This window comes from Mus caroli, chromosome 18 (assembly GCF_900094665.2).
Source record: "Mus caroli chromosome 18, CAROLI_EIJ_v1.1, whole genome shotgun sequence".
NCBI lineage: Eukaryota > Metazoa > Chordata > Mammalia > Rodentia > Muridae > Mus > Mus caroli.
In genome coordinates, this window is record NC_034587.1 from 40,462,436 (window position 1) to 40,489,246 (window position 26,811).

General features: G+C 40.6%; 1 protein-coding gene across 1 annotated transcript in view; it reads right to left on the reverse strand.

Annotated features, from left to right (window-relative positions):
* The window catches only part of Dpysl3 (dihydropyrimidinase like 3), a 106,573-nt gene extending 83,659 nt beyond the window's left edge, over positions 1 to 22,914 (reverse strand). Inside the window, 1 exon segment of the mRNA XM_029472077.1 lies at positions 22,420 to 22,914. Within this exon segment, the coding sequence (XP_029327937.1) occupies positions 22,420 to 22,797 (378 nt within the window). The 5' untranslated portion in view covers positions 22,798 to 22,914.
* Positions 22,915 to 26,811: the final 3,897 nt, after the last annotated feature.

Here is a 26,811-nt window from a genome sequence, read left to right on the forward strand (position 1 = left end):
CTCTCTCCCTCTCCCCTCCTCCCCTCTCCTCCCCTCCCCTCTCCTCTCCTCTTCTTTTTCTTTTCTTTTCTTTTCTTTTCTTTTCTTTTCTTCTCTTTTTGTTTGTTTTTCAGGAGATTGAGACAATTATAGTTCACAACTGACCAATATGCAGAGAAGAGATGCTCAACCCCGCTTGATATATCTACAGTGCAGCCTTTATACATAAGGATCAGAAAATGGCTTAGCTATATTTTCTATTGTGATTAACACCATTTCCTGGGGAAGAACAGGTTGATTTTGTTCACACTTCCACATTACAGTTTATTACTGAGGGAACTCAGAGCGGGAACCTGGAGACAGAAGCTGATGCAGAGGCCATGGAGGAGTGTTGCTGACTGGCTTGCTCCTCATGGCTCCTGTAGCTTGCTTTCTTACAGTTCCCAGGACCACCAGCCCAGGGGCAGCAATGCCCACAGAGACCCTCCCACACTAAACAAGGACATCTTGTTTTAAAAGCATTAAACAGATCATTATATGCATCTGAAGAGGGGATTTGTGAGCTGAAATGGAAATATGACTAGTTAAGCCTCTCCACGACAGACACAGGAGTGGTGGAAGGATGTGGGCATTAGAGAGGCAGTCTGTCATAAAGTCAAAGGAGTCTAAGAGGGATGAAGAGGGGTTCTGAGATCATGTCAGCCAATGACACTTCCTGAGTCCTCGGATGTGTTGAATTCAGAGAAGAAAGAGCAAAACACCTAACCCATTACTAACATTGTAGAGCTTTAAAGAAAAGCATGATATTAAAGGTACTCAGAGAGAAATGAAGAATTATGTGCAAGGAATAATGATTTTCAAATCATATGAGGCTTTGAAAGACAACCAGTGACATCTTAAAGAGACACCAAACATTATGGAACGCAAGGTTGACAATTAGCATCTATTATTTACTTTAAAAGTTGCATGTCAATGTAAATGGTTTTTTCAGATCTTCTATGCATATCTATGTACTTTACATTATATCAAAATGTTTTCCAAGTGATGAGCTCAATCCTAATTAAAATCCACTGTCTAGAAGCTTTATGACCTAGAAAAAGTTATTTAATCTTTCCATTTCATTTTCTTCATCTATAAATAGTAGCGCTACTAGGGTACTATAAAAGCTTATGTTGTAAGTGAAATGATACTTACAAAATGTCTAAAACTGCTGGGCATACAGAAAGCAATTCATGTCATCTACTGTCACTGTTGTAGTTTATTGAATGATCACAGTGTCTCTGTGGAAGAGGCCTTGTCTTTATTTTTTCATGAGACTGTCCTGTTTAATGGTTAACATCCTATCCAGAACGTCAATTAGGCCTTTTAAACTAGGACCTAATCTTGTATCTCTTGCATCCTAGTATTCTGAGTTCTTTCCTTTAACTACTATTCTTATAAAATATATACTTTTCAATAAATGATTTATTCTAGGCTCTTCACTGAAGATCTCTAGCATGTCTCTAGATCTCTCACAGTTTCAGATTATCTTTATATTCCCCAGCCTATTGGAAGGGGTTCAAGAACCTTCACATGCATCCACAGTTTAATTTCACCTACCCTCCAGCCAGTATACACTAATGCTGGCTGGGATTTCTATTGAGCTATACATTTCTGTATCTGTAGGGGAGTCTAGAAAGTGTGTTTTTTAGTCTGGGTGTATTGTATCTCTCAGCAAAATCAGGGGTGGCTTAGGAAGAGGGGAGACATTTAATTATTGTTCAGACAGATGACACTGAATAAATGAAATGTGATGTGGGAACCAGGTGGCATCTTTGGAAAGAAGGCCACAAAGAGCATCTAAAAGGCTTTGCACGTGCTCCATAAGGTTCTGAAAATTTGACTCTAGCTGACTTCTGGCTTTGCCTTTTGATTAGCTTGTGCCTTCAGGTTCCTGAGCATACCATACTTTATCTTTTACTGATCTCTTCTTGAAACCCTGTACACTACCTTCCGTATAGTATTCATTCCTACCACCATAGATCACACCCGTAACTTGCAAGACTACTTCACATGGGCAATGAGGTTATGAGTGACCTCCTTCTCTATCCCCAAAGTGCTGGCTTAGGTCTCTATCTGTCTGCCAGTGGGCCTCTGGGTGGCCCCTACATACTACCATGACAATGTCTACCACATTGGGTTGATGGCCAGCCTTTCCTTCACCTGCCCCTCAAAATGTTAGAACCTTAAGGGCAGAAAAGTTATTTTTATGATGTTGGGTTTGAAGTGTGTTAATTTTTCTTCATCAATTGTTTCTAGTACCTAGCATTTGTAGGAAATCAGTAAATATTTGTGATATATATAAATTATCAAATTTTATTCCAAGCAAATAGTAATTTGTAATGAAAAGGAAGGTATGTTGAAAGAGCAATGATTCCAGTCACTTCCTGGAGATTTTTAAAAAAAGTCATGTTTAGTGTACATGGTTACAAATATTTCCTTTTCTTTTTCTATATTGTATAACTAGTACAATCATTTTATAGAAAATAAAAATGAGGATCTCAGAGATGAGAAAAGCTACTAAATATTGAGCTGAAACTTGAAGTCCACAATGGCTGTGCCTACTTTACAATTTACATCCATATACTTCATGCTGGGGCTGATAGACAGTCTTGGCCCACATAGTTGTCTATCCTGGGGAGGTGTTCCACGGAGCTCTAGAGCTCACAGCAGTTGCCTGGGAGAATGAATCTTGCTAACTCCATGAGGGGTATTTTATCTTGTTGGAGGATAGAAGGAGATGAGAGAAAAGAAAGGCAGGGGCTTTATTTTGAGAAGAAGAGGAAGAAGAAAGACAAACGAAATAAACCAAGAATCCCACATCAGAGCAAACAGATCTGATCTAAGACAGGCATTTCATCCATCGGCACTGTTCTGACAAGCAACTAATTAAATCTCTCTGGGGAGAAGGCTCCCATCTTGACTCGGGGCAAATGCTGAGGCCTAAGCCTGCTCAACACATGGGGCTTAGAAAGGACAGCTTCCCAGATGGTATGATAATCCCTCAGCAACCCTGACACCCAAGTCCCACTGGAAAATGAGCAGAGGCAGTAGATCATTCAGAAAGCAAATAGCATAAGGAGAAACTCAAAGACCTGCCTTTAGTGAGCACTTGAAACCAATCTCAAGAAATGGAGTGATCATTTCATAGGCTCTTCTAGGAGAGTCTGATGGAGTAAGTATTATCCACTGTTTACAGATATGGTACCAGTGATAGCTATCGACTGTGGATGCTCTGTGCCTGTCACTCAGCTCCAAGCCCATACTCCCTTCATAATTTGTATTAGGCTCAAGCTTTGCCACTGTATTATTGGCTTCTATACCTAAAAGGGCAAAAGCATATATTCGCAGGCCAAAGAAAGGGAAGCCGGATCCTTGGTTTCTCTGTCCTGGTATCATCAGCCTTGTATAAACACTGTAGTCTACACCTACAGTGGCTTCTGGATTCTCTCCTAGTTTTTCTCAGACCCATTCAGGTGGACCATAGGCAGCTGGGTGGCGCTGCCTCCTCAGAAACCTGAGCATTCATTCTGCAAGGGTAGCTTTACCTCTTTGCTCGCTCAACTGTGGATGGTTGTTGCTTCCTCTGGTTGTACCTGTGCTGATATGTGATATCAGCCATCTGTGTTGAAGCCCCTCTCACTGAAGCTCCTGAGTCTTTTTTTTTTTTGACTGAACACAGACTGACACAGATATATGAAACTTCTTGTTCAATGCTGTATAACCAGTGGCCATCAGGGTCACTATTAAATTTAGATTTTTCCATGAGAGTTGAGATAGACATTTTTGCTACAAGAAGCAAGGACCATGGCCGATACACAGTTGCTGAAATGAATCAGTGTCTATAGTTTTACTAAAATAGTAACATATGTATCCTGCTTTGATAGTAATTTCAATATTTGGAGAGACAATACATTATAGGTATCGATATAACTTTTCAGACAGAACAAGGTTGATCTTAGTTCTGCTACGGAATCGCCACATAAAGTTAAGCAAGCTACTAAATCATGCCAAGACTTATCTCTTTTTTATCTCTAAAATATAGTCCCTCAGAGTACTGCAATAAGTTAATTAACATGTCAAGAACTTTGTAGAGTTTGTAAATTTACTACGTATAGCTTAAAAGTTAGTCTCTTATCATTTCACAGATACTGGCAGAAGCCAGGAGACTCATGGTTAGGGACACAGAACTTTCTCACTCAAGACAAAAGCATTAGCCAGTACTTCCCATGGTTAACATTGGTTGTACATGACTCCCGGGTCTCACAAAGGTCCCGTCATAGATCACCACATACATAATAGGTCTGCTACAGAAAAAAGATCACTAGGTGGGAATTCATCACTTTTACACTAAATGGAAATAAAACTGAATACCTTATCTGGGAAAATGTCACCTCAGGCCTCATGAGTCTATTCATGAAAAATAAAACCATAAGAAGTAAGGGCTGTCAAGTCTTCTCATTTTCACGTCAACCAGTAAGAACATGCAAGGACACTTCCACATAATTTACCAACAGCTTTCTAAATATAGGAAAGAGTAGCTACCATCACAAATGTTACAAAAATCCAATCACAAAATAATTATCTTCCCTAATATGTACACTTAGAAGCTGGCCAGCAAAGAGAATGACTTACTCAAAGATATGATTTGGGGGCCAGATAGTTGTGGATTCGATAATGAGACATCAAGACCTTGGATTGTATGCCACTCCTCTCCACTACGATGCCTGTCTGTTGGAAAGGCTGTATACTTCACCAGTTCAGACTGCTCAATCGGTTGTAGGACTCAGTTCCAGTGTCTACAGAACCCTTGAGCCTTGAACAAATGACTTAAATGTAATTTGTTCTGTTAGACAAAATGAGAACACTCTGAGCTAAATGTGCTGGGGTCCATGTTTCCCAGTGAACTTCCTCCAAGAGCAAGGCTTAGGGGCAGGGGTAGATTATGTCAAAGAGGCGGCAGGGAGGGTCTCCATCAAGGAAGCTTCATAGTCATTGAGATTCTGGTATAGACTACCTCTGATAACTCTTCTAAAGAGAGGGAATGACCTGGGCAAGAGAATTTGTACTCGCAGTCACAGATAATCAGGAGACCAAGGCAGGAGGGTCAACCTATGAATTTGAGATCAACTGTGATAATATCCTAAGACCCCATCTAAAAACTGAGAGGTGTGCATTTGTAGTAATCCCATGCGGAACTCAAGTAATTCTGATTTCAAAGGGAGAAATGAAGATGAAAGGATTTGGCGAAGCTTACCCAGGGAATAATGCAAGCACTTCTCCCCTGTTCTCCTGGATGTCAGACCTACTAGTGTTCTCTGCATCAGGCTGGGATGACTGTCAGTTACAAATGACGACTGTTATATATTGGGTTGCCCTTCTAAAAGCAAACAATATCAAGCTAAGGAAAGGAAGGTGTGAGCTTAGTATTGCCTGGCCAGACATGACAATAAACTCCTACGAGCCAAGGTAATATTATGTCTATAACTAGGAAAGCTTGATGTCACAAACTGATAACAGCAGGTAATACACTGGCTGATTCATTCACTTTTCCATTCAAATATTTCTTGGAGGCTTGAGAATACTAGACACTTTCTTAACTCTCACAGATACAGCTACAAAGACAATCAATTTAATAAATTAACTGGGAATTTTTTATTTATTCCTTTATCAGAAAAATACATCGAGGACCATTGAGTCATTCATAATTTGGTGCTAGGCAGGTGCTAAAGATGTTACACTCAAAGTTTACCCTCCCAGACCAATGGGGGAAAAGTTAGCTTTTATTCATATTACAGTATAATCATTATTAATGGGATGCACCCAAGAACACAGACACGGGTGATCCTCATCCAGCTTTGGAGATGTGAGAAAGAGGCCCTAAAAGCAGTCAAAAGGGCAGGGAGATTTAGAGGAGAAGGAGGGAGAACTGCCTAGTCTCCTCACCTGTAAAACAGGAATAAGAACACCTTGCCCTCAGGGATACTATGCAGGTGTGATGAGACAATCATGTGAAAGGTGTTGGTCCAGACAGATGCGAGCTCTTACACCTGACTCTCTATCTTTATACACACCAGGCTGACCAGGACATTAAGGCTCTCTCCCCTGTGGCCAGTGGACTGTGAGATCAGCAGCCCACAGAGGAAGAGTCCTTTGTCTGCAGTTTCCTTAGTACAGGGGCCCAGCAAGTAACCTACTCCAGACGTTAACCTTGGAGAGCTGCCCACACCATTAGCCACTTCTTGGGGGATTTCTCCCTGTGGCTACGGCTGTACCAAACACAATTCTTCTCCTAAAGTGATTTCCTCTCCCACCATCTCTTCCCCCACCAAGTGATTTATGGTTCACTTAGAGCCTTTTTCCTTATAACCCATCTGGCCTTCCTACCTCAGCCTGCAGGGAGGGTGGAAGCCTCTGTTTGTAGCTTTGCAGACGGTTTCTATGGAAATGATGACAATATTACAGCTCTTGTGGAGTCACATCACTGCTGATTAAACAAGGAGATGCGACTTGAAAGGGGAAATAAATTTGGAATCAAACATCAACCAAGTCCTTGGAGACAATGAATAGTTATCATGAAGTTGTTCCTATCAACAGCAACAATAACAAGCTAATATTGTTTTTGTATAAACACTACAGGGGAGGCTTATTTCTCAAGGCCTCTGTGAGGCTCCACAGTACAGACAGATGCAAGCTCCAGGCCAGTGCTCAATGCAATAACCTGAAATAATAGCTGAGGATTTCTGGGTGTGTGTCAAGAGGATTGAGCTCTATCATTTGAATAACCAAATGTCTCACTTTTCCAGCATCACCGTCACCCACGACTGGACTATAACTGGCTGGCCATGTTTGGTCATGGTTTGTTAACTATCTTCTCAAATTAGCAGGACAAACTGCAAAGTTAAAATGCTTCTTTAGGGGGGAAGAATGGTCAGCACCCATTAATAGCTCTCAAATGTGGATATGATAAGGAGACAAACAACAGACTGCATTTCTGTATACAAACTCTGACTTTCAAGCTTCCTCACTTCTCTGTGCCTGGCATGTGATTTTTAGATCCCTATATCTTACTGTGGCCCATGAGAGGTTTAATGTCCTTCCTTGTATTCATATAGATGTATTTATTTCTATTTTATATGCATTGATGTTTGCTCGAATGTGTCTGTGCACCACATGCATTCAATGCCTTAAAATGCCAGAAGAGGGCATCATATCCTGTGCAACTAGAGTCACAGATGGTTGTGATCTCCTCTAGGTACATGCTGGGAATTGAACCCTGGTCCTGTAGAAGAGCAGGCAGTGCTCTTAACCACTGAGCCATCTCTCCAGCCCCTGTGGTTCTTTTTCTTTCTAAAAGAAGTTTATTGCTTTTTAATCTAAATTAATTTGTTGATATTATTTTGGTCTGTCTTTCTCTGTCTCTCCCTCTCCCTCTCCCTCTCCCTCTCCCTCTCCCTCTCCCTCTCCCTCTCCCTCTCTCTCTCTCTCTCTCTGTATGTATGTGTGTACATGCATGAGTGTGAGCATGTGCATGCATTTGTGTGTGTTTGGACATGTGCCATCATATTACTTTGAGACAGGGTCTCTTGCTGAACCCAGAATTTTGCTGATGGGCAGTAAGCCTCTGTGACCCTCCTTCCTCCACCTTCTGCCCCAGTGCTGGGATCATAGCTAGGTGCAAACACACCCAGTTTTATGGAGGTGCCCAGGCATGAGTATTGAAACTCAGGCTCTCAGGCTGCCAGAGCAAGAGCTTTACCCTTGGAGCCATCTCCTCAGCCCTGCACTGCTTCTATTCATTTGGAAGTGTAACCCAAGGCATTGTAGAGAATATGAACAAGGAAGAAATAGAAGCAAAAACAGTGCCCACTATCTTTCTACTCAGAAATAGGTCACTGATAAAATTGTGTTATGTTCTACTTGATTTGTTAAAAATGCAGCTGTGTTTAGTTTAGAGGTGTTGGTTGGATTTTAGCTTTGGGTCCCATGGGAATTATTAATCATCTATAAATTTCAGTTTTCCTACCTACAGAGCTGACAAGGCCTTCCTTCTGAAGACTGGGAGAGGGGACAAGGCGAAGTGCTTTGTCACGTCATTATTCTGTTCTGCACCATCATCTGCCACAGCTGTATAGCGTGGGCCATGGTGTTTCCTATTTTATTCATAATTCTGTTACTGAATATTTTCAGTTATGCTGCATATTTATTACTAAAATACATGGTGGCTTCTTCAAACACAATCTCCAGATCTCTGATTCCTTCCATTATTCAACAGACGGATTTGTCTAAACTAATGTCTACCAAATATTCTCTCTAAACTCCACCCCACAGTTACCTGGCAATAGCCATGTAGGCCTGGCCCACTATGAAAGCAGCTGCTTGCCCCTTCCTCCCTCTCTTACTCTTACTTCCTGCTTGCTTCTTTCTTGTTCTCTTGGGCTCTTCCTTTCCCTCTTCCCTTCCCCCTCTCTCCACCTGTTCATAGCCACGGCCATCCTCTACTTATCTACTCTCTCCCTCTCTGCCTTTCTCTGCCTCTACTACCCTCCTAACTCCCCTCCCCAACCCCTGAATAAACTCTATTCTATACTATGCCGTCATGTTGCTGGACCCTCAGGGGGAAGGGATGCCTTGGCATGGGCCTGCTGAGGCACCCCCTTTCCCCATACCTCACCATATCCCCATAGAACATATTCTTATATTGCTTTATCTTTTTATAAACACATATGTGACTGGTTTGAACCTTGCAGAAGGCAGCCAGTAGCACACGACGTGTCTCACTGCAGAATCAGTTGGAGGAGACTGCAAAGAGAACATCTTTTTTCCATCAAGAAGGAAATGTAGGTCAAAGTACAACCCTCTATAGATAATTCCTATTAGTTGTATAAGCTGATACACCATCACAAGGGAAACATGAACCTGATGTCTCTTCCTTCATACCTGAAGTGGGATAAGTACGGTAGTTCCCTCTGAGACTGCGCATGGATACAACTAAATTAAATTAATAAATAAACAGAACTTTACAAAGTACCTGAAACAGGGTGATTCCCAACAAGTAATATTTAGAAAGAGCCCAGTGTCCACAGTGAATAAATAATCTCTGCCATACTCCTATGTTAGGACATTATCCAGCCCCCTTCCAAAATAGATATGGATTTATCATAGAACATAGACTAATTGTGAAAATAGTACATTAGTGAAAGAAAGAAAACAAAAAGCATACATATCATACAATCCATTAGTGCAAAATATCCAGGATAATTGAATCCATAGCAAGAGAAAGCATTGCAGTTGTTGTTGGAAGCTGGACGGAAGAGTGAATGTAGAATGTAGTGAATGTATCCCCAAATGTCTTTTGGGGATAATTAGAAACTTCTAGAACTATTTGTCATGATTGTACAATCTTATATGCTGTAATCAAAGGTAATTAGGTGCTGTATGTATTTTGTCACAATGAAAATATGTGTTCTCATATAATAAGCATTTATTTTTATTCTCATCCTTATTCCCCTATTGTGATTTTATCTACATGTAAAATGAATGAGCAGAACTGAACTTTTACACTGAATTTTAAAATTGCTTCTGCCTTGCCCATCTTGTGTCCTGAAGAGGATCCAGGCTCCTCTGAGCCTTCCTGTATGAATGCACCATCAACTATAAAGTCTCTTGAAGGACCTTGTAGACTGGTGAATGACCCATGAAGGAGCAAAGGACAGGTTCTCAGTAAAGTCTGATGGGTCCACGAACAGGCCAAAGGAAAAGTGAGAGCCATCAATTCACACTGAATATCTCCAGGGGTCAGTCTTATCTCTGGCTGAATTTCTGATCTAGGACAAGTTTGCTAAAGAGTGAGCACACATTTTCTAATGGCTAAGTATCTCGCTCTCCCAAGGAGACCCTCCCTATAAAGTCTGGAGTGAGCTGTTATTTAAGCTCCCCAAACTCTACTTACTCAGTTGACGTGTCATAGGTGTGAGTGAGCCAACCCTTGTCTCCATCCACTTCATGATATCATGTAGTGTTCACGATTCCAAGAGAATTTCTTCCCAAGATCCTCCTCTCCGTGCCACTGTAGATATTTATAGCCTTCCCACCTCTCCCATTTTTAGCACAGCTGGTGAAACTTTGTCCTTCCTATCACTTGGACTTCCTTTATTTCTTTCCCTGTGTACTACAGATTGTCCTACTTGCCTCCCCCATTCTCCTGTCTTTGTTTCTCAACAAACTTAGTTTCACTTCATAAATCCGCATTCTCTGAATGTTTTGCATTTTCCCTCTTCAATTTGAGGTACAGATTTATTTTTTTAATTTCCTCCTCCAATCTTGGGCATCTGAAAGATGAACAAGTGCCTTTTTAGATGTCCTTGCTCAGTTGCAGTGTTTACCTCAGAGGTTTGAATCTTTTCTTTGAAAATTTGTTAGGGTTTGCTTTGCTCTTCGTGCATGCTCAAGAAACACACACACCACACACATGGGGGGGGGATCTGTAACTTGTTTTTTATAATCAAGAGAAATATAGCAGACTGATAAACTATCTATAAACCACTCTTTGTGACTAAAGCATCATTGACATATAGTTTGTGTGTGTGTGTGTGTGTGTGTGTGTGTACTTCTTGTTTATGAATATTTTTGTTGAACACAATTGAATAGTTGATCAAGTACAGCTTATATAAGCTTGAATACTCACTATCTGGTTTTTATGGGGAAAGTTCACAGCCTTCTCTTCCACACAATTGAGAGGCATCTTTTGTTTTCTAAGTCTTAGCAGTTAGCAGGTATATTGTATACACTACCTTCATTTAAAACCCCTCATATCCAATTCAAACTCTCCACTCCCAGTCCTTGTCCTGAAATCTTACTGAAAAGATTTTATAGTGTACCACCTTATAACTCCCTCCTGGGTAGTGTACAGAAGAAAACTTCATCCCTAACAAACTTATGATATATTATCATTCATCAATTACCTTTTTCTTCTCCATCTAGCCATATCCATTTATCACACAGCTTTCCATTTCATTGGTTTTATTTAGTGCATTCTAAGTGCTAGGAAGTGGGAATATTACCCAGAGGAAAAGAACCCCGCCTAAGCCCACTTCTAACAGAGCACAAGCATGGCATGCTTTCTCATTAGGATACGTTAGTTTCTTGGAAATAAACCAAATGGCTCTGCTTTCATTAGAGATCATTTACAATAACAGCATGTGGGACCCTGGGTCCTGTGGACATGGATTAAGCCCCATCTCTGGCACCATCCTTTGAGTAATATCTACCCTTAGTAGATGCTTTCAATCAATAAAATGCAACAGAAAGCAACCGAGGCCAATGACAATGTTTGCCACGCAGCTGGAATACAGAATGACACCTGAAGGCTCCTTTTTCACTTCTCTTCACCTTTGCTCTAGCTTTCAGTTTCTTCTGTGGGTCTCAGAGACTCTGTAATTCTCCCTTCTGCTTTAGATACTATGACATCCTTCTGGATTTGATGAAAATCTGTTTCCCTGTTGATTTCAGTACTAACTGCTAGGTATGTCATTTTCATTATTCATCTTATGCCAGGGTCGTGTATTGCTTTCCATTCAACTCTGATGCTTTGCTGACTCCAAACCAGAGGAATATAAAGATTTACAGAAAGCAGCAGAAATCATTAGAGATCTCATGGGTATTGAAAGATTAATAAGCAGGTATTATGAACAATGAATTTTGATAGTTTAGATGAAAGGGACTGGTTCCTTGAAAAGCGCATTCTTCAAACCCATACCAGAAGAAATAGAAATTCTAAGAAGGTAGACCTATATCTATTAAACAAATTGTGTTAATAATTAATAATCTCAGACCCAAAATGCAAAGACTAGATGGGTTCACTGATGCATTTTCCAAACATTTAGAGAAGAAATTATATCAATCCTGCACAACCAAAGATAAAAACATACATTTCCTAACTCATTCATTATGAACAACGTTATTGTAATACTAAAGCCAGAGGCATAGACTATTAAAAAAAAGAAAAAGAAAAAGAAAACTGCCATCTAATATTTTTGTAGATATAATTGAAAATCCTCAACAAAAATTAGTGAATCAATTCCAATAGTAAACATAAATAATAATTTTGTACCCCAATCAAGTGAGATTTACATCAAATGTGCAAGGCATCTTTAACATTTGAAAGTCAGTCAATGTAATATGTAATTATAACTGTGTATACAAGAAAAAAAATCACATAATTATATGGATGAGTGCATGAAAAGCAATTTACTAAATCTACTACCATTCATGATATATATATATATATATATATATATATATATATATGTATGTATATATATATATATATATATATGTATATATATATAAGAAGCCTGGAAAATCACAAAAGAGGAAGGATAGCCTCAACCTGATAAAGACTTGTGTAAAAACAAAACAAACAACCAAATAAAAAAAACTACAGCTAACATCACACTTAATGGGAAGAAAAGCAAAACCATTCTATTAAGCTCAAGAACAAGGCATTGTTATATAAGAGAATATACCCTCTCACCAGTCATATCAATCAACATAGTGGAATCCCTAGACAATAAGATTAGATAAGGAAATGCAGGTACACAGATTGGGAAGAAAGAAACTGAGGTGGTGCCCCAATAAAATAAGAAACTAACCCTTGGTTTCATTTACCAAAGAGTAATGGACTTTTGTCTTAATCTTTTGCAGGAGTTTCATGAAAGGAGAAAAATTTTATAATTATATTGACTCAGCACAGAGCACACATAACTAAATATTATCAGTCCATACCCACATGCAGCTTTCATCATTTGGAGGTATATTGCTTTCAGTGCCTTGCTACTTAGGTCTAGTAACCACATCATACACACACATACATCTTTATGAGTCAAAGGCATGAATGTGCCATGAAGAAATGGGGAATATGGAAAAATCACAGGTATGCACACAGCTTAGGTTGTAGGAGTAAATTACGTTGCATCCAAAGTATAGTAAGATGGATTTCCTTAAAGTTAAATAGCTGGGTATAAATATGTAAGCAGAATGAGTATATTCTAACTAATGATCTCAAAGCACAATATTGATTTTGTTATAGAAAGGCTGAAAGTTTGATTTGTAAAGACAAACTACAGGCAGCACTATTCAGAAAAGTCATTCCCCTAGAAATGATATTTTTCCATATTTTTCCACAAATAACAGAAACTAAAAATATACTTGATGCTCAAAAAGTCTTCCTAGGACTAGTGATTATATAAAGAATACAGAAATCAAGATTTATGGACAAAAGTCAATTTCTTTCTTATATAGTATAATTGAACAGGTGGGCTTGAATAAAACACTGTTATTTACAGTAGTACTCCCCAAATAAAATATTGTAAATCAAACAAAATATGTATAAGATGTATAGGATGAAAGCTAATAAAAGGTATGAAGTAAGAGATAAAAGAATGGAAAAATCATACATCTTCATAGATATAAAGACTCAATGCCATCAAATTATCAGTACCTTACAACTGCAGATTCAATACATGTACAACATTCATTTTGTGGATATTGTTAAAATTACTGTCAAGTTTATATGGAAATGCAAAGGATACAGAATAACCAACACAATGCTGAATGATAAGAATAAAATTAAAGAAATTGACACTATAGAGCTTTCAAACATAGTACAAAACTACAGTTATCAAGACAGTGTGGTATTGACAGAAGAGTAAATACACCGATTGATGGATCTCAATCAGAGTATTACCTCCAAGTTCTTAAGGCCAACAAAGACAATGACAATAGCTTATATTGACAACTACTCCAAGGGAGGTTTCTCCTTGGCACAGGATTTTTGCTAGCTAGTCTATGACTTTTGAGGGAAACATTATCACTCCTTGTGATAATGTGACTTACCCTTTTGATCTCCACATGTGTAATTCATATATGAATTTTTATGAAATAGATTAACACATAGTCAATTGATCATTCCAAAGAGGAAAAGACAATACAAAGAAGCAAAGTAAGTATCTTTTCAATAAGTGGTGCTAAAACAACAGAACACCCATGAAAAATATATCCAATCTTTATTTCATTCATATAAATTCATTTCAAACAGAGCAGGCATGAATGCGAAATGAAAAAGACTAAATCCAAGTTAACACAGGAGAAAACACAGAAGACCTTGGGAACTAGATGGCGCTTTAGGAACAATACCAAATTTGCAAGCCATGAAAGAACTAACTTGGTAAGATGAGATCCACTGGCATGAAGAATTTTGCTCTCTGAATGGTAATATCTAGGGAAGAAAAAAGTCAAGGGGAGAAAATATTTCCAAAAGATACATCTGATAGGTTATCATTTAAAGCATAAAGAATTATTAAAATCAACAATAAGAAAACAAATGATGTGATTAAAACTTGGACCCAATACCTTAACAGACTTCCCCCAAAAGAGCTACAAACATGGATGTTGAAGCAAGGATGCTTCATGTACTTCTGATGTCATTGGAGAATTGAAAGTTAAACGTGACAAAATGCCATTCCGCTTATTAGAAGTAGAAGACAGAGAATTGCAAAAGCTATTGCAGTTTTCCTGTTCTGAGGACCAGAAACTCTTCTCCACCAATGAACAGCACACAAATTGACATAGGCCCAAACATACACTTGCCAAATGATTAATCAATTGTAGTCCTTGCTATTTACCCAAATGAATAAAAAAAAAAAGTCTGTACTTACAAAATCTGCTAACATATGTAATTTTCAAACTGTGTAGCTACTCTAACTTCTTTCAGTGGTGAAACAAATAACCTATGATATGGCCAAACAAGAGAATATTATTCAGTACTAAAAAGAAATGAGTTATCAAGCATTGAAGAGGCATGGAGGAAACTAACATTTGTATAAATTCACTGAAAAATGAAACAGCTTATACGGAAAGGATGAATAGTGTATTATCCTAATTAGACCACCTTTATGAATCCATTAGTCTCCTACCAATGAATAGGGAGAACAGACTTAAGGGACTGGAATACCCATAGATGTCAGTACCCAGGTAGTCCTAGAGCTATTTTTCCCAGGGAGTTTGGAGATGGCCTGTATCTGAGATCCTAGGAAGGCGAAGACTGAACACAATGATTAGTGGCTGTAAGAGGTCGTGGGAATATAGGTACAGCACAAAGGAGTTTTTAGGGCAATGAAACTATTCTGTAAGATGCTAGAATGGTAGAGAAATGTTTGTCAGTTTTTCTGAATATACAATACCAAGAGTAAATCCTACTGTGAACTGTAGGCCTTTAGGTGCTAATGATTTGTCGAGGTAACTATCAGTTATGGGAAACATAACACTCGGCTGTGCAGTAATGCTAGTAAAGACTGCTGTACATACTTGGGGACAGAAACACATTAAAATTCTGTGTTCCAGCTGGGCGGTGGTGGCGCACGCCTTTAACCCCAGCAGTTGGGAGGCAGAGGCAGGCGGATTTCTGAGTTCGAGGCCAGCCTGGTCTACAAAGTGAGTTCCAGGACAGCCAGGGCTATACAGAGAAACCCTGTTTCAAAAAACCAAAAAAAAAAAAAAAAAAAAAAAAAAATTGTGTTCCCATCCATCTTTGCTCTAAGCCTTTGTTAGGGTTTTGTTGTTTCTGCCATTTGTTTTGGTTTTCTTTATTTTTGAGTAGCTTAGTCACATCCCTCTACTGTAACACAACACTACAATTATGTGGCATGTAAATAACAGAACTTTATTTCTTATACATAAGTGGAGCATCAAGGCAGATTCCCTGTCTGGCAAAGGCAAGCTTTTTGGCTTACAGATGGAGCCTTCTTTCATTTTCACATGATGGAAAGGCCAAAGCAGCTCTCAGGATCAAGACAGTGAATCCTGCTCATTCACAGAGCTCTGCTCTGAGGAACCAGATCTCCTAACTTCTTAACAACCATTGCACAGAAGGTGTGGGGTTTTACAGACTGAGGTGTGGTCAACCACGTTCAGACTCTGGAGAATGGGAAAAAGGAACCTGATCATAGAAATATTGCATCTTCCCATTTAGTTTAGAATGTGTGCAGTGTGTGTGTGTGTGTGTGTGTGTGTGTGTGTGTGTGTTGTAAAAAAAAAAAGTGAGCCAAAAACTCCTCTATTGTGTTCATGAAGTTTCTCTGGAAGATTATGCTTTTTAAAAATATTTTCTAATTGTTTACTCAATTTATCTTTTTTCTCTTCCCTTCCTTTGTTCCTTTGTTTTTTGAACTTGGTCTTAGTGTGATGTTTAACTGAGTCCATACTCCTCAATCAATTCCCCTACCTGAGCCTCCAGACTCACAAGAACCGTAAATATGTGCCAGTACATAGCATAATCCATCTTAGTTTTTTCCATTTTGTACCTACATAGCTGGGATTCATTAAACTGTGAATAAATATATTTGTATCTTTATAATATTTCTTTTCTTTCTCTCTTCCTCCCATGGTACGTGTATGTGTGTGTGTGTGTGTGTGTGTGTGTGTGTGTTTCTGTGTGTGTGGTGCAGTGGTGGAGACCAGAGCTTGACTTTGAGTTATCTTCTTCAAGTGCTCACTACCTTATTTTTTGAGACAACATCTCTCTTTGAACCTGGAACTCACTGATTTGAATAGCTGGCTTACCAGGGTTTCCCTAGAATGTCCTTGTCTCTGTGTCCCAGTGCTGGAGTTACAGACACATGCCACCACACCTGGATTTGATGTGGGTACTGCATTCCAAACTCAGGTTCTCATACATGCACAGCAAGCACTTTACACATTGAGTCCTCTCTGCTGCACTTAACACTCTTATACCTGACTTTGTTGCTTGCAGTTTTAGGTTCTCATACTCTACAGATACGGTATTTTGTATGTAATGTGTTTATGTACATATATACATCTATTTGTATGTATAAATATTTGTGTGCAGAGGTCTACAGAATATCAATCATGTACAAATATTTTAGATAAGACCTTTCTTCAGAACAGAAAAGTTTCTGCACTATTACCATAGTAACCATCTGGACCAGCCCTCTCATTTTAGGAAGGAGGTAACTTTGGCTCAGAGAGTTGGCAAAGCTACAGCTAGTAAATTGGTTGGAGCTGGAAGCTGAGACAGCTAATAATGTTTGTGGTTTTGTTTGCTCTCCCTACCTCTTTTTATTGTTCTCTGAGGAAGGTGAAGTGTCTTTCAAAATACCACGAGGACACATAGAGAACAGAGAGATATCTTTACATTATTTTCCTAGACGTTAATCTAGAAAGCTTAATCCAGCCAAGCAGAAGTGGAGGTTCAGCTCATATTCCTCTCAGCCAGCTTCCTACTCCTGATAAGTTTTGTCTCATCTCACGGAGGCATTTCTAAAGAGTGATGCCCAGCAGAACTAAATCATGACCAGTATCAGCTACAGGAGTCGCTGACAGAAATCCTGACAGCAGCCCAGCCATCTTAGACATTACCAGAGCAGTCAGCAAAACCAGGTTTCCAGGGAGCATTAGTTTGAGGGAACTCTGCCAATTGCAGCATTACTTAGAAGACATGTTTCGCATGTTCCTCAAAACCCACTGTCAAACTTAACCAGAAGGCCAAGAATTCTCAAATACTTCAGTTTTGGGTCTAGGAACACAGGACTCAAGCTTATCGTGTCAGTCGGGATAGCAAGATCACTTTTCTCTAGGCAACATCTACCCTCTACTTTGCTAGAGTACTCCCATATAAATCATTTGCACTCCTGGGCTTAGGCTCCGACAACAAGAGGCCTCTGTTAAGTCTGGGCTTCCATTTCCAGCAGCCATCGTTATTTGCAGGGCAAGGAAAGGCACACCGACCAAATTTGAACACTTAAAACGCAGGACAACAAAGTTAAGGGTTCACATCTCATCCTGTTCTAATCCTCCCTTCTACCCATGGAGCCATGGCTGACTTCATAGGGAAAACATCTTGCACAGAAGAGCCTCACATGGAAACCAGGGAAGTAGCAATGAGTCCCTGGAACTGAGTCACTAGCAAAGCCATGCAATCAAAATGCCATGGCTTTGTTTTCCTGGATGACAAAGCCTCTGAGGTATCATTTGTTCTTGCAGACTTGGTGGCATGACTCTGCTCCTCTCAGTAATTTTCTTGTTGCTTTGAACATTGCACTTTGGGTGGAATAAAATTGCTTAAGGAATACACACTTTATACTTAACATTGCTTTCCTATGCACTTAGTGTCGTTTTATTGAGCATTGGTCAATTTTGGAAGAATTTGGTAGTGTGAGTTATCTATCATGAGAAAAATTTAAGCACGTTATTAAGATAACCATTTGCACCTGGCTGTAGAATCACAAAACTGTTGCTTGTAGTGATGGCTGGAACTAAGAATTGGGCCTTCCCTGTACAAGGTAGAAAGATTTATTTACATTTTTATTCTGCCAAATACTTGATAATGAACCTATTCATAATTTGCTAAATATACTCATCTCTTTAAGAAGAGTGTGATAATTATTATGTCAGAGATAAAATGTATCTTTTTTTTTAATCAGCATACTTTTCAATAATCTTTTAATAGGCTTAGATGGGCGTGGACAAATAAGGATCTTGCACCAACTGTTCTCATGGGTTGAGCGACTCATCTCAAAGCTTTTCTGAGTAAGGAGCGAGTGCCAGGATAGCGGGGTTTTTGGTGGTGTTGATGGAAGATCTGTTCTTGCTTGGTATTATCTTGACATGTCAGGAGCTAGCATGATGCTGAGGCTGGTGAAATTAAAATAATAATGCTACCCACTGTCTACAAAAAGCAATGATCAGAAAAGTCAAGGGTTTGGGTCTGCTTCTCTCTACTTATCACCTATGTGATTGGGATTATTTGGTGTATGCTTCAACTTCCTGATACATGCAATCATTTCTTGGAAAAATAAACACATAACATTATATAAGAATGTGCCTAAAACTTGCTACTTGCTATCGTATCTGTAGATGGCAAAAAGCTGGCAGTGTTGCGTCATAAATACAGCTTGAAAAGTACTGATTAACTAGAGGAGAGAGCTAAGATAATGGAAAACCTATAGGGAAGAAAATAAGATTCTATACTTGTTTGTTTGTTTTTTTAATCCACCTGAACCATCATGAAATGGGCCATTTCAGCATTAGAGGGGCTTATGAGAGTTTCTGAAAGCGTGGTTAACAAGGAGCTTACTATGGAGACAATAAGACACAGGTAATTAATCACTAGCTGTAATCTTGTACAACACAAGCATATGCTGCATGTAAATCCAGAAAATTAAGCAGCCTAATGCACTCTGCTATGGCTGCATCCCATCTGGAGCTCCAGATTCAGCTCTTAAGCCAAGGCACACCATCTTTTCAGAAGAAAATGTATACAGTACAGCATAGCCTGAGAAAGAAGTCACAACACTGGAATGCACCTAAAGGAGGAAGGCAAGGAAGCTACGGATAACAAGACTAATAAAGATAAGCTACTTATATTCAAGGACTCAGTAGGCAGAGGCAGGAACGTCATCACAATGAGTTCCTTCCTACCCTGAGCTATACAACAGGACCCCAGAAAAAGCCTTCAGAGGCAGAGAAAGAGACAGAAACAGACAGAGCACGCGCTTGCGTGCCTGCCTGCGTGCGTGCGTGCGTGCGTGCGTGCGTGTGTGTGTGTGTGTGTGTGTGTGCGTGTGTGTGTGTGTGCGAGTATGCACACACACACACACACACACACAGATTGCCTACAAACATATAAAGGTAAATGAAGTTGAACAGTAATATAATAATATATGCTAAGTTCTAATTATAAACAAAGTAGTCAGTGTTATTATCATCTTGTAGATGAGAAACCTAGAGCCCAAGGAGTCTTGGTTACAGGCTTCATTTATATATTTGGTGAAGAGATGATGTCAACCCTCTCCCAATAGTCTATCCCTAGTTTCTGGAAGATACTAGAGTTGCTTAGAAGTTATTCCCAGCCTTACAGGATAGTGATAAGCATGTAGTCCTCCAGTTCCTCTAAAGTCATGTGATTGCTTTAACCAATGAAATGTGAGCTCCCATCCTACTCAACTTCTGCAAGAAAGTTCCTGTGTCTGTGTGCAACTGGCTACTTAGACTGCTCCCGTTGCTGATGTGTGAAAATGATCTCTGAAGGACAATGATGAACAGAACTTCCCTGTGACCCTCGTAGACAACTGGCAGGTGCCAAAAAGTGGTTGTTATTGTTTTGTTAAATCATGGAGGCTTAGGACTTCTTACCATGCCCCTGCACAATTTCATTTGTAGACAGACATGAAAGCCAAACCCATATACTTAAAATCTTTTAAATGTCTTTTAATAAGGAAATGCTTTTTTTTTTTCTAAGAATAAACTGCAGATACTATATAGGTAGGCAAGTTTGTTAGCTTTCCGATCTAAGATGTCTATAACTTGCTTCATGAGGTAGTGAGTAGTAGACAGCAGATATTTAGACCAGTACAGATGTTATTTTATACCAGCCTAGGAAAACAGATGTTTTAAATAAGGAATTTTAATATCAAACATGTCTTAACCACCTCCAATGTGCCAGGCATCCCAGGCAGGGCCAGATATAAACCCCAACACACAGTCCATAGACTCAAGGGAATAAACCTTAAGTACAACTAGATAACCCCTGTGTGTGTGTGTGTGTGTGTGTTTTAAACGGTGTGATTAAAGAAAATTAGAGATAATAACATGGCCTGCAAGAAGCAGACAGCAAGCCTGAACTTAAAAACCCATGTAGCTCTAGCAACCCTGCTGATGTCTAAGTCATATTATTATTTTTCAATTAAGAGCCAAAAAGTATAGAGTTTGTGAAAGGGAACAAAAACGAGAGAATTGCTGGGTTTAAAGGAAGACCAGTTTCCCTTTCTCTAGTTACCATGCTTCAGTCTTGCAAAGCAAGCATATTATCTGGCTTACATCAGGGGTGTTCCAGCAAAGGGAACTGACTCACAGCAATTGTGTCTGGCCTTTCCCACTCCCTCCTTTCCCCCTTACGCCAGGAAAGGAACATTTTAAGAGTCATGAAGTTAGACATGTAGAGAAGCAATTAGCTTTCTGTAGAGGGCTATTCTTCTGCTGAGCAGTCTGCCAAAACCTTTCTTGTATACCAGAAGCGTTTCCTAAAAGGGTTAGTGGGCCGGGCCGACACGAGTCTCATACTCAGAGGAAGAAGTGATGAAGATCAGGAAGCAGATGAGTAATTCCGAGGCATGCTGACACTGTCTTACAAAGGATCGCTCTACGCACAACTAGCTTCAGGTCTTGCTTTCCCTGGTTAGGAACAGTACTTAAAAGTTTGTTTAAAAAAAAAAAAAAAAAAAACTATCAAAAATCAAGCCAGGGAGAGATAAGCTGTCCTTTCACTACCTCATTGCATTTTAATGGAAAAACAGCTCAAAGCAGGATGAGTATTAACCGTAATCACGGTGAGGCAGACATTTCCATTGCAGGATATTATTCATGATGGCATTAGTGAGGAATAATACACGGGGGTGGGGGTGGGGGTGGGGGTGGAGTGTGCAGCCATTGCCTAGACCAGGGTGAGGTCATCTGATTACTACTGTTCCCCAACTCAAATCCTACGATTGCAACGTTGACTCCTCCAGATCTGCACCGACCCTGAATTTTCTAAACCATGCCTCTGACTTTTTTATGAGATAAACACATAAATCTCCATAGTAAGCGCAGACAGTTCAGTGCAGAGTGAGTCTCTCTAAAACACACACAGAAGAAATTAGCTTTGACACATGTAAGAGCAGCGGGGGGCTGGCAGCTCGTGCTAGTTTAATATGCACTTTTAATGCCCCTGTCTATTTTCAAATATGTAATTTTTTTTTTTTTTTTTTTTTTTTAGAGACAGCTGCATCCCTTGAGACCCAGGCTCGTGCCAAGCTATGTACACAAATATACTCTTAATAAACACAGATGTGAAGTGTCATGCTATGACAGAAGTGAGGCATGGCGATTCCGATGTTTAGTGGCCCCACACACCCAAAAGTTTCAGAAGAGTCAGAGAGTCACCCCATTTTCTTATGCCCTCTGCCCTGGTGACCTGGATTAAATTTTAATCCGGGACCAAGGGGAATCAAGACAATTGTTCTCTTGGTTCATCAGAAGTAAAGGAAGTCTGGGATTCACTAAGCCTTCCCAGACCAGGGTTGACACACCCACCCAGAACTAACCAGCCAGGGTGCAGGTGGGTGACTGGGATAAAGACCCAGACCTGAGACCCTTGCAGTACACACTGGAAGATGCTACAACTGGGGACACGTGAGAACTTGGGCCCTTGGAGGATGCCCTTTTTCTCAGCCCAGTTGCCCATCTCCTTGTAAAGTATGAGTAAGAAAGTTCTATCCAGGCCATGGCGGCCGAGGCTGAGAAGGGGGCCAGGGCCATGGGGGAGAAGACCCCCAGCTCTCTTACCTTGTCCTTGGGACCAAGGTTCTGCAAGACCTCCTTGCCGGTGGCGCTCCGGATCTCCACCCCAGCGGGCTTGGGGGACTCCGGCGCGGGCTCCCTGCTCTCCTCCCGGCCCGGTCCCCTGCGCGCGTCCACTTCCATCCCGGGCCGGTTCCCTGCGCCACGGCCTCTGCCCTGGCTGCTCCGGGGAGTCTTGGCGCCGCGCTGTCCCACACTCAGGGCATCAAAATCCAACGTCTTGCTCTCAAAGGCACCCTCCACGTTGCAGAACATGCCACCGTACTTCTGCCGTGGGACCTGATCTGTGGTGCCGGGACGGGCCAAGTACACAGGCAGGTCGTCCTCGTGGGAGCTGTCCCAACCCCTTCGGCCCGAAGCCATGGTTCAAGCGACAGCGGCTCAGGGGCTTTCTTCTTCAGAGGCTGGAGAGAGCAGCGGCCGGCAGCGCGCACAGAGCCACAGTGATGGGGCGGGAGGAGGCGCCAGAGCCTTCGCGCCAGAGGCGGCAGTGCTGCTCCGGTTCCTGCCTGTCACCCACCAGCCAAGCTAGTGAGCCGCAGCCCAGGCTCAGATCGCCCCCGGGACCGGGACCGCCCGCCCGCTCCAGCTGTAACTCCTCGGTCACCCCCAGCCCTACTGCAGCCTCAGCTCCGTCCCAGGTCCAAATCCAAACTTGTCGCGCGCTCACTGGTCACGCCAGCTCTGGTCACTTGATTAATACTTAGATACAATTCAGATTGTCTTAGAAATAATTAAACTGAAACACTTGGGCACACAGGCACACAAACTGTCTAGTTGCACTCCTGGCACACACACACACACACACACACACACACACACACACACACACACAAGCTTTACTTTTTGATCCTCTTGTGGACACAAAACAAATTGCCCAAGATGTTTGTATCTGAAAAGTAACTACTCAAACTTACCACAGACGCCTGACTAACCACAGCCTATACTGCCTCATCTAATCTCAAAATTACACCCGATTCCAGAATCTGCCTCAAGAACCTTCACCTTCATGTAACAAATTCCTGAATTGTGTTACATCTAAACCTTCAACACACACACACACACACACACACACACACACACACGCACCAATATGTGCATATACATGCACGTGCAGGGGAGAGAGGAAATCCTCTCACTTCGCTAGCAATTATAAAAGTAATTGTGTAATTATCTCACCAAACCCTACACTTAACTCACCTATGCCATCCCAGACTTTGCTTTTTATCCAACTTCAGTTCGCCTCAGACACAATTACATTCAATCACAGACAATAATACATTCCCAGATCTTATCTTGCAAAGTGTTTTCGATAATATCTTGTCCATCAAACCAACTACAGGCTTATACCTCATATAGTGACTGAAGCCAACATGCACCTCTAAGAATTCCATACTTAGGTAAAACACAAGCCTAGATTTACCTCTTAAAACAAAACAAAACAGCAGCCAACCAAACAAACCCAAGAAAAGGCTTTGCGTTCCATGTTCCCTATACCCAGGAGGCTTGTGGAATTTGTGCTTAGAGCCTTTCCTGCACATCCACCCATAGGCTCTGACCTAAGTCTTGCTAAGTGAAATGGAAACCACCAACCCTAGAGTTCACTATGCACCTGTACACACAGACTAAGCCAAGAAGGAACAGTATCCTCATTTAATTGGGTCCCTCTCAGAACTCAACTGACACTAACCAAGAGCCTCCCTACTCTTCAAGGAATCCTAGAACAGTTATACAAACACATGGGGCCTGTCTTCACCATGCCTGAAGCCTTCCCTCTAGGGCCAACATTAGCTTCACTCTACTACATACCTAGCTTTACCCTCTGAACTCATTTCCTTCCACCTCTCCAAGCCCCAAAGAGGCAGAAGTTTCGCTTCTTTAGCTTACCTTTGCGTATGTTTTGTGTAGCACATGTATAGGTGTGGGGCAGATGATTCACAAGTCCCTTTTTTAAAAGATGAGGACAGCATCAAGGGACATTCATGGGCTCCTGGGACTGTTTTGTATAGCTGAACTCAGGGTTTGTGGGTATGTAGCAGGCGTCTTTGTGGTCACAGTGATCTTCAAAGACGTCTCCACTGCCAGCTTCTGAGTGGGATATAACTCTAGGGACTATGATTCTAAGGAGCCTCAATGGCTATCTAGAGTCTGGCAGTCTCACAGGATGGAGAATGAAAGTTGACTTGAATTAAAAGCAAACACAGATGTGTTAATTTAAGCCATACCTATTCTATACACAAGGGAATAGAAAAGATACTTTTAAATATCCGGTGCACTCTGAAAATGATGCATTATTTCTTAAACCATCCTCTGGGCACCCGATTTTTTTTGGCATCTGCTTGGTTACTGATGGACCAAGAGTAACTTGTTTCCTTGTGACATTTCGTGACTCTTCATGCCTTCAGTTTCTAGAACCTTGCTCTGTGCACTCTTGCAGGCGCCCTATTCTGTGGAACACAGTTTTAGTGAAGGGAAAATAAATGGAGACAGGCCAGGGAGTCATAGAGTTCTGAAGAATCTGCTAGAAATTTACAGTGCTAGGCTCTGTATTAAAAACATTTCTGGCAATGTGTTCATTAGCATTAATAGATTCTGCAAGTCTGCTATCTTTATTTCCTTTTGTAAACCAAAGTTGGTGAGCAATGCTTAGGTTTTGATGAAGTCCTAACTTGTAACAAGTTATGTACAAATTGTATACAGCTTTCTTTGGCGGGGGCTACATTCCAATATAGATGCACACAAGTAAGCGTTCACCTCCGTGGCTCCTAGGCATGCAGTTGTATGCACACCCTTTGAACCCTCTTCTTTTTTCAGACATGTAGTCCTGGCTGTCCTAGAACTCATTTTGTAGACCAGGCTGGCCTTGAACTCAGAGATCTGCCTGCCTCTGACTCCCGAGTTCCTGGACTAAAGGTATGTGTCACCACCACTGCCTGGTAACGCTCTCCTTTTTAGTTCTGTTCTGTCATTACTCTTCATAATGTAATGTGTACACCCAGTAATACCATTTGTTAACCAAACATTACATTTCAAAGTCAACCACTGTGTATACACACACGTGCTTAAGCAACCAAGCAAAGCACTGTATTATCTAAACGACTGAAAGAAGAATGGCTGATCTGACTCCAGTTCTGCAAGCACATGTCCTTAGGTACATGTCATTTTTCACTGGTTTTGTGTCTCTCCTACATGTCCGGGTCTCTCACTCTACACATTTATTGAAGGTTTCAGATTTTGAGTAATATGTCATGCTAAAAATCTCATATGCATTGACATCAGCCATTATGACTATATATATATATATATATATATATATATACATATATATATATATATACATACACACACACATATATATATATATATATATGTATGTATGTATGTATATATATTATCATCCTACCTTTTATAACCAGCAGGAGAAAGGGAAGCACTTTTCAAAGCTGTCTCTTCCAGCTGGAACTCAGACGTTCTACTGGCTGATTGCTCTTAAACATTATTCTTGGGTAGGGCTCCCTCATAAGATCAGGGAAATCACAATCAGGATGAGCAAAAGTCAGGTGTCAGACAACAACAGAACTCTAAGTACCTGCCTTGTTCTTGAGTGGAAGTTAACTTTGAGACAAGGACTCAGACAAAGAAATGTCCTATCACTTAGATGTGCTAGCCTCTGGAGCACATGGCATTTAGATGTGTTAGCCTCAGGAGCATATGACATTTGTATCATATATCTTTACAATAAGAAGGTAAATATGACGATCACACACAAGAAAAGCACTATGTCTGCAGGCACTTAGCCTACAGTGCCCAGGAAAATAGTTACTCAAAATCACCCTCAAAACAGTGAACTGCTTCTCTAACCCCAGCTCTTTAGAGAGCTTTAAACTTGTCATATACCAGATCAAATTTGCATTTCCTGTAACTGCAGTAAATCTCATGCCACTTTGCACTGGGATGACTTGTGATAAAAGTCCATAGCATATTCGATTATAACTTCAGAGACATGTCTTCCGGAGGGATCTTCTATTACCCATAGATCAGCAGAAGGCAAGAATGCTTAGGTAGTCAGCAGTGGTAAGCACTATACAGTCTCCGTAAGGAAACACAGAATGCATTCGATGTAAAAATAAACTGTACCATGTTCTTATAAGAAAAGCAAAAGCAACAGGATATAAAATTTAACACTCATTAAGGCTGTGGGTACATGCTCAAAAACCAAGGGAGAAACAGACTGCCACATAGCTTGCATTTAGTCAACAGACTTTTTTACTTTACTTTTTGCAGAGTTTTTATTACATAATCGTAAACTTACCTTTACAATACAACTACACATAAGGAGCATATAAAGGTGGAAGAAGAAGAAAACACTCGAGTTAC